This window comes from Scyliorhinus torazame, chromosome 24, assembly GCF_047496885.1.
Source record: "Scyliorhinus torazame isolate Kashiwa2021f chromosome 24, sScyTor2.1, whole genome shotgun sequence".
Classification (NCBI taxonomy): Eukaryota; Metazoa; Chordata; class Chondrichthyes; order Carcharhiniformes; family Scyliorhinidae; genus Scyliorhinus; species Scyliorhinus torazame.
Window position 1 is genome coordinate 25,895,142 of NC_092730.1, and position 9,362 is coordinate 25,904,503.

A 9,362-nucleotide genomic window follows, 5' to 3' on the forward strand; every position below is an offset into this window, starting at 1 on the left:
TCAGTCTCAGCAATGGCGACCGTGACAACGATCATGGATTGTCATTAAAAAAAAAACATCTGGTTCACTAATGTCCCCTTTAATAAACGTTATTATTGTCACAAGTAGGCTTACAGTAACAGTGCAATGAAGTTACTGTGAAAATCCCCTAGTCGCCACATTCCGGCGCTTGTTCGGGTACACAGAGGGAGATTTTAGAATGTCCAATTCACCTAAGAAGCACATCTTTTGGGATTTTGTGGGAGGAAACCGGAGCACCCGGAGGAAACCCGCGCAGACACGGGGGAGAACGTGCAGACTCCGCACAGACAGTGACCCAAGCCGGGAATCAAACCTGGTGCTGTGAAGCAACAGTGCTAACCACTGCGCTAAGTCCATAAAGGGAGGGAAAGAGGAAATCTGCCGCCCTTGGCCTGGTCTGGCCTCCCTACGTCTCCAGACCCCCCTCCACACACAGCAATGTGGTCGACTCTTAAGAGCCCCTACTCAGAAATGGGCCGAGCGAGAAACTCAGTTCAAGGGGGCAATTAGGGACGGGCTACAAATGGTGGGCCCGGCCCAGCGACAACCCCATGGATGAATAAAAGCAGGTACGATTGCATGAATGGTGGAACAGACTCAATGGAGTACATGCTCCTGGAATGCACCATCACATTTAGCAACTCAAAAGCCACTGGAGATGGACTCTCTCCACCCGCTCCCCAACCCAGTTTAAATAGTCACCCAGTGCTTGTCCCACAGGGCAGTTTAAAATTATGAAGCAGTAAAAACAGGAATTTGACTTTGCCACGGTCAATTTCAACTTCCACCCACCCTCCCCCAATTTTGTTTTGTTCCGTTTTCCTTCTGGCTTCAATTCATGACCTGACTACAGTTCCATCGATGCGTACCACTGTCCGAAAGCTGTCGGGATATTTCTCTTCTTGCTTGCAGATTTGCAGGGAGGCACCGCTATGGGGGTGTGACCTGCGCGCTAATGACAACTTGAGCACTGGCTTCTCCCCAGCCCGCACAACCCTTTGCGTCGCGGGCAAGCTCAACTGGTGATTAACCTTCCTACTGCAGGGATTCCCATTTTCTAGGTTACGCTTCCAGCAAGAGGCTCGCAATGCAGTCTCTATTGGATCTCCCCCGCCCTGTAGTAGTCTATGCCTGTGTTGCCAGAGGAGCTTAATGCGACCAAACAGGCCTCTTCAATGTCAGGATGCTCCATGGTTTAAGCAGATCAGCTCTTGCACGTGGGCTAATCTTCAGGTGTGACGTTGAATGAGCTTGCTGAGAACTCCTGCACACCACCAATAACCCCCCCCCCCCCGTGAAAGTGCACGTCTATGACCCCAAACAGCAATTAATTATTTAATCCTTTTAGAACCCTATAGACGCCTCCCCACAATGGTGCCCTTGTTTAATAAGTACTTCATTAATTGTAAAACTCTGGGTGCACGCAGAGGTTGTGAATGGGTGCTGCATAAATTCAAGGGTGTTCCCTACACCCACCATCTCTTCTCCAGCGAGAGAACGCCCAATTTCCATGCACATCACTCCACGCAATCCAGTCCCTGCTGTTCAGGCTGACTACCTCCCTTGGAGTCGATGAAATATTTCTGTGCAGCGGCAAGCAGAACTGGCACAATATCCCAGGACTGGTCCTCCCTACGATTGTTTACGTGCAGGATTATCCTCCTGCTTGAACCCAGTATGGATTTATTTTAACAATACTTGCCAGCATACACTTGCTTCAATCATCGGAGCACGGTTGTGCCGGTTTAAAACCCTGTCGGGAGCCTCAGATCTCGTCTTGTTTCAGTAACAGTACTGCCCTGGGTTTTGAGTCCCACTATATCAAATTTAGTCCACCAAATTCCTAAATATCCAACTCCGCCTGTGGCATATCCTCTTCAGCCTTGGAATCTACCATCTCGGTTAGTTTTCCTCTTTTCTCATTGGCAAACTAGACCAACATGAAGGGACTCGGATTGAGACGTCACCCCAGGGCTGATTCAAAGTCTGCCTGGGTAACACAAAGCCCTATATGCAGATGGGAGGGGCAGGGGATGAGAGAGACCTTTGGAGTGCATATCCACTGGTCTCTGATGGTGGCAAGCAAAGCATAGCAAATGCTTTCCCTCATTGCACAAATTATTGACTCCAAAAAGCAGTGAAGTGTGTCCTGCAGTCAGCATCACAGTGAAGCAGCCTGGGAACAGTGTCCTGCAGTCAGCACCGCAGTGAAGCAGTCTGGGAACGGTGTCCTGCAGTCAGCATCACAGTGAAGCAGCCTGGGAACAGTGTCCTGCAGTCAGCACCGCAGTGAAGCAGTCTGGGAACGGTGTCCTGCAGTCAGCATCACAGTGAAGCAGCCTGGGAACGGTGTCCTGCAATCAACAGAGTGAAGCAGTCTGGGAACAGCATCAGAGTCAGCATTGGAGTGAAGCAGTCTGGGAATAGGGTCAGTCAGCAGGAATGATGCAGTCTGGGAACAGGGTCGTATAGTCAGCATTGAAGTGAAGCAGTCTGAGAACAGGGTCGTATAGTCAGCATTGGAATGATGCAGTCTGAGAACAGGGTCGTAAAGTCAGCATTGGAATGATGCAGTCTGGGAACAGGGTCGTATAGTCAGCATTGGAATGATGCAGTCTGGGAACAGGGCCGTATAGTCAGCATTGGAATGATGCAGTCTGAGAACAGGGTCGTAAAGTCAGCATTGGAATGATGCAGTCTGGGAACAGGGTCGTATAGTCAGCATTGGAATGATGCAGTCTGGGAACAGGGTCGTACAGTCAGCACTGGAGTGGAGCAGTCTGGGAACAGAGTCATACAGTCAGCATTGGAATGATGCCGTCTGGGAACAGGGTCGTACAGTCAGAATCACAGGACAAAAACAAAAGCCAAAAAGGAGAATTGCAGCAGTGATATTGGGAATGACATTAAGCCGGAAATAGAGACATATGCATTGCCAATTATGGGTGACTTTATTCTGCATATAGATTGGTCAAATGAAATTAGTCACAATACCATAGGAGAGGAATTCCTGTAGTGTATGCAGAATGGTTTTCTGGACTATTATGTTGAGGAATCAATTAGAAACCAGGCCATCCTAGACTGGGTATTGTGTAATGAGAAAGGAACATTGGCAATCTAGTGTGAGACCCCTTGTGGGTGGCGACCATTAATGACAGAATCAAGATGGAGTCATGTAGTTGATCCTGAGCCTAAACAAAAGGAAATTACGATGGTCTGAGGCTTGAGTTGGCTATGACGGATTGGGGAACATTACTTCAAGGGACCATAGTGGATAGGCAACTACAAACATTCAAAGAGCACATGGGGGACCTGCAATTGTTCATTCCGGTCTTACGCAAAAGTAAAACAGGAAAGATGGCCAAACCATGGCTTACAAGGGGAATTAGAGACAGTATTAGATCTAAGGAAGAGGCATACAAATTGGCCAGAAAAAACAGCAGCCCAGAAGATTGGGTGTAGCTTAGAATTCGACAAAGGAGCACCAAGGGAACCTGCAGGGAACATAAAAACTGGCTGTAAACTTTTCTGTAGGTACTTGAAGAGAAAAAGATTGGTGAAGACAAATGTAGGTCCCTTACAGTCAGAAACGGGGTGTATTATTGGCAACGAAGAAATGGCTGAGCAACTAAACACATACTTTGGTTCTGTCTTCACAAAGGAGGACACAAATAACATACCAGAAATGTTGGGGAACACTGGGTTTAGTGGGGAGGAACTGAAGGAAATCATTATTGATAGGGAAATGGTTTGGGTAAAATTGAAGGCTGATAAATCCCCAGGCCCTAATAATCTACATCCCAGAGTACTTAAGGAAGTAGCCCTAGAAATAGTGGTAGAAGTGGTGGTCACCTTCCAGGATTCGAGACACTCTGGAACAGTTCCTACAAATTGGAGCATAGCTATTGTAACTCCACTATATATAAAGGGAGGCAGAGAGAAAACAGGGAATTATAGATCAGTAGCCCAGAAGGCAGAGTGGGGGAAATTCTAGAACCCATTATTAAAGATTTCATAGCAGAGCACTTAGAAAACAGTGGCAGGATCACAGAGACAGGACCAGATTTACAAAAGAGAAATCATTGACAAATCTACTAGAACTCTTCAAGGACGTAACTAGTAGAGTTGATGAGGGGGGAGCAAGTGGATGTGGTATATTTGGACTTTCGGAAGGCTTTTGACAAAGTTCCACATAGGATAATTAGTGTGTAAAAATAAAGTGTTTGGGATTGGGTAGTTTATGGAGATGGATAGAAAACTGGTTGGCAGACAAAGAAAAGGAATAAACAGGTCTTTTCCCAAATGGCAGACAGTGACCAGTGGGGTACCCGCAGGGATCAATGCTTAGACCCCAGCTAATCACAATATATATTAATCATTTAGAACTAAATATCAAATTTGCAGATGACACAAAACTGGGTGGGAGGGTGAGCTGTGAGGACGTAGAGATGCTCCCATGTGATTTGGACAAGTTGAGTGAATGGGCAGATGCCATATAATATGGATAAATGTGGTTATCCACTTGGTAGCAAAAACAGGAAGGCAGATTGCCGGAAAGGCTATAGATTGAGATGGGAATCTGCAACATGAAGTGGGTGTCCTTGTACAACAGCCGCTGAAAGCAAGCATGAAGGCGCAACAGGTGATGAAGACTCAGGGCTGGTTTAGCACACTGGGCTAAATCGCTGGCTTTGAAAGCAGACCAAGGCAGGCCAGCAGCACGGTTCAATTCCCGTACCAGCCTCCCCGAACAGGTGCCGGAATGTGGCGACTAGGGGCTTTTCACAGTAACTTCATTTGAAGCCTACTTGTGACAATAAGCGGTTTTCATTTTTCAAATGGTATGTTGGCCTTCATAGCAAGAGGATTAGAGAACAGGCGCTGGGGATGTCTTGCTGCAATTATACAAGGCCTTGGTGAGACCACACCTGGAATAGTGTGTGCAGTTTTGGTCTCCCTACTCTCGCCACCGGAGCGCAACAAAGGTTTACCACAGATTCCTGTAATGGAGGGACTGATGCAGGAGGAGTAAATTGCGTTGGTTCGGATCGTATTCACTGGAGTTTCGAAGAATATGGGGTGGGGAGGGGAACTCATAGCAACCTGTAGAATTCTGACAGGACAAGATAGGGTAGATGCAGGAAGGATGTTCCTTATGGCAGGGGGAGTGTAAGGAAATGGGGGTAGACCATTTAGGTCGGAGATGAAGAGAAATTTCTTGAACCATGTGGCAAGCCTGTGGACTGTGCTACCACAGAAAGCAGTTGAGGTCAAAACATTGTGTGTCTTCAAGGAATTAGATATAGGTACTGAGTTGGGTGATCAGCCATGATCATGATGAATGGTGTAGCAGGCTAGAATGACCTACTCCTATTTTCTCTGGGTGCAATGCCGGAACGGAATAAAACGTTGGCTGGTCCACAGGGCGGGTTTTGTGCACAGTTCTCGATGAGGAAAAGTCGGGACAGGCTAGTGTTGTACCTCAGAATAGAGGCAGCTACGGGGTGACCCAATTTAGTTGGACAAGCTTATGAGGGGCCCTGTTTTTCCCTCTAGCCGAGGGGTCAATTATCAGGGGCACAGATTGAAGGTGATCAGTTGAAAGATTAGAGCGAACATGAGGAAAAGCCAGAGGGTGCTGAGCATTTGGAATACGAGGCCTGGATTGGCGGCTGAGGCAGAAACCCTCAACTCATTGAAATGATACCCGCATCTGCACCTTGACAGACTGCTGCAACCTGCACGGCGACAGGCCGGGGGCACTGGAAGGATGGATTAGAGATGGCGGCATGTTGGTTGAATTAGCCTTTCATAAAGTGCCGTAACTTTTCTATGGGTCTACTTGACATCAGGAACGTTGCTCTCCACGTCGGAATGACCATCAAGTGTCCAGATATGAAGAAAATGCACTTACCAGAATGGTTCCAGTTGCTCCTATACACTCCTCTTAGTGAACTATCTACCCGTGGCATTGTTATCCCAGAAGCCCACCCGTGACACCGTTGTCCCAGAAGCCCCCCCCCCCGTGGCACCGACGTCCCAGAAGCCCACCCGTAGCACCGACGTCCCAGAAGCCCACCCGTAGCACCGTCGTCCCAGACACCCACCCGTAGCACCGTCGTCCCAGACACCCACCCGTAGCACGGTCGTCGCAGACACCCACCCGTAGCACCGTCGTCCCAGACACCCACCCGTAGCACCAGTGTCCCAGACCCACCCCCCCCTTAGCATCAGTGTCCCAGACACCCACCCGTAGCACCGCCGTCCCAGCACACCGTGTAACCCAGACCCCGACTAGGCGAAAGCCCAACCAAAGGTTGCTCCTCCATACACCCAACTCCCGAGGAGGTATTCTCCTGAAAGTTCACTGAAGCAGGTTTGAATAAAAAGCCACACAAACGCAGAAACAAAAAAAACCTTTACACTCGTTTTATACTTTTTGACAGAACGGCAGGCTAGAGCCAGGCTTTAGTTTTCTTCAAAAAGACAGCAATGTTTAAAGATCAGGGAAAAAAAACCCAAAGCAAGTTAACTACTTTGATACAAACGGCCCCAAGAAACATTTTACAGAGATACTATTGCCCATCCCCAAACTACGCAAAACATCAAGACAATGAATCCCACCCCCCCCCCCCACAGGGTAAGCAAATAACCAGGAATTATACATTCAAGTCATAACTCCCCGTTACAAGTCAATACACCCCTTTCCAGCAATAAAACACCATTAAAGAACCAAATTGCAATGGTTCGCCCATTACGAGTTCGAACAAGCCCCATTTCAGACCCCCCAGAAAACATGCAAGTTACATAAAGATTGCAATGAAATTCATTCCCATCACAGGACCTTGAATGAGTCCCATTTACAGAATTATTCCACCCCACCCCCCCCAACCCAGGTGAGCAAAGTAAATAATGAACTGTGAAGCATGCCCATTACAAGTGCTTGATTGATTACCAGATCCCTTCCCACCAGCTCAAAAAAAAATAGACAGTCAAACGGAGTTCAAAGGCTTCCGTATTACAAGCCCCCCCCCCCCCAGACGTCAGCTATAGATGCAGAGCTGTAGTTAACAGATACCCCGGCTACAGCAGAAAGGTGAACGAAGCCCAGTTCCAAGCCCTGCCCCCCTTCAAAAAGAGAATGCAAAGTCGACGGAATCGGATAGCAGCTCCCCCCCCCCCCACCCAGAGAAAAAGCGAGCGGCGGCGATTCCAGAGCTAAGGGGCCAGACCTGCAGTCCTAATTAACGTTAAAGTGAATCTCTCTCAACTTGTCCCGCCAATGAATCTACTGTCACTGCAGTTTAAGAAACAAAAACAGCGATGCATATACCTTGGCAGAAGTAGGTGTCGGGGAAAGGGAAAAAACATTACTGCTCATGTAGGAAGATGGAGGCTAAGGGGGAGGGGGAGCGGTACTCCTTGGCTCTCAGGGGAGCACTGGTGACAATGGAGCTGCCCCATTCTCCCCCCCCCTCACCAATCACCTCTTCAGTGCACCCAAGAACTTCTTCCTGCCCATGGTTCTCCCACCCCCCACAAATAACCACCCAAGCAGTTCTTCCTGTCAGCGGATCTCTTACCCCACCTCCCCAAAACCCACCCAAGGACTTCTCCCTGCCAGGGCAGCCACCCCGCCTGGAATGCAACCCTCTGCAGCATTGGGCGACGGCGGTGAGTAGCCCGTCAATTGGAAATGTTCGCTGTGTGTAGAATGAGCTTTTCATGGTGAGGAGGATGGGGGTTGGATAAGGAGGGAGAGAGAAGGGGGGTGGGTTGTCGAGCCGGTCTTGGGGGTCGACGGACGGATGGGACGCCAAGACTCTGGGGGGGGTTTGAAACAAAAAAGATGGCGGTGACGACGGCGACGAAGAGGCTGCCATGCACCACCCAACCCTGGGTGGGGGAAAAAGGTGACAAACACTCTCTTTCTCCTTCTCTCTGTACGTTCAGTAGCCTCGGAGCCTGGAACCGTAGCCGTTGACGAAAGGCGGTGCCCGGAGATACTGCTGCGGTCCGGGCCTCATCATGCCCGGCGGAGCGGGGCGGCGGTGCTGCTGCTCCATCATGTAGGCGGGCGGCTGCCCCCCGAAGGGGCGGCCCCGGGGCATCGGGCGGTAGGCATCGTAGGCGGGCGGCTGGTCGTAGTAGGCGGCGAAGTGGGGCGGCCCGGGGCGGTAGTGAGGGTGGTAGGCCATGCCCCGCCCCCCGCCCTCCTGGCCGTAGGCCATGCCCCGCCCCCCGCCCTCCTGGCCGGCCCCCCACGTCTCCTGGCTGGGGTTGGAGCGGGAGAGCTGCACGAACATGTTCTGGCCCTGCAGCGTGGTGCCGTCCAGCGCCTGGATGGCGGCCAGCGCCTGGCGCTCCTGCTCCATGTAGACGAAGGCGAAGGTGCGCGCCACGTCCAGGTCCACCACCCGGCCGAAGCGCTGGAAGAGCTCCTTCACCGCCGCGCCCGACACCGGCTCGGCCAGGTTGCCCACGAAGACCTTGGTGGTGTTGCGCGTGCGCGCGTTGGCCACGCCCACCGTGACGTGGGCGCCGTGCACGTTGCTGCGGTGCAGCGCCTTGATGGCGCGCGTGGCCTGGCTCAGCTTCTCCATGTGCACGAAGGCGTAGTTGCGCACCACCTCGCACTCGCTCACCTCGCCGTACTTCTCGAACATGCTGCGCAGCTCGGTGGGGCTGCAGTAGCGCGACAGGTTGCCCACGAAGATCTTCACCATTTTGTCCTTTGTTTTGTTTTGCTTGTTTGTTTGTTTTGTCTCTCGATCGGGCGCACCTCCTCCCCGGGCGGCAGCCGGCGCCGGACTGAACCCGTCTGGCTAAAATGGCCGCCTATTTATGAGGGCGCGCCCGCTGACTTCATGACGCGTTCCTCCTATGTCACGACGTCCTTTTCGAATGCCTGCCCGCCCCGTTGTACGTCATGACGTCGTCTCGAAAGGCCCTGCCAGTTGCCAAAACACCGTGCCGTCGCCTCTGCGTGCCCGCCCTCACGTCATGACGTCGACTCAAGGCCATTGACAGACGTCATGCCGTCGCTTCAGAAAGCCCTCCCTCTCACGTCATGACGTACCATCAAGGCCCTGCGTGAAACCTGATTCGTCAGGACGTCGCCTCAGAACGCCCAACGTGCCCGCCCGGGCCGCTTTAAAAAGCTCAGCGGATCCGGCGACCGCATCACGTGTTTTCCACAATGGCCGCCGACGCCGGACACGCTGAGTTTTTAAAATCCCAGCCTTTCCTATTTCTTAACTTTCAGCATCCAGCCGCCTCAGCAGGCCGTGCGCGCTCTCGACCTCCATCCCGCACGTCACCGGGGAAGAGGCGAGTGCGCG

The 9,362-nt window shown here is 51.3% G+C and overlaps 1 protein-coding gene across 1 annotated transcript; it reads right to left on the bottom strand.

Annotated features, from left to right (window-relative positions):
- Window positions 1-6,422: 6,422 nt before the first annotated feature.
- LOC140399978 (RNA-binding protein 4-like) lies at window positions 6,423-9,102 on the bottom strand. The gene has a single exon (XM_072489478.1). It carries the CDS (start codon window positions 8,745-8,747, stop codon window positions 7,971-7,973), a length of 777 nt encoding a protein of 258 aa, XP_072345579.1. The 5' UTR covers window positions 8,748-9,102; the 3' UTR covers window positions 6,423-7,970.
- Between the last annotated feature and the right edge of the window lie 260 nt (window positions 9,103-9,362).

Bases quoted from the DNA above. Each gene is read 5' to 3' on its own strand.
- LOC140399978 (XM_072489478.1), bottom strand. From the start codon at position 8,747: ATGGTGAAGATCTTCGTGGGCAACCTGTCGCGCTACTGCAGCCCCACC.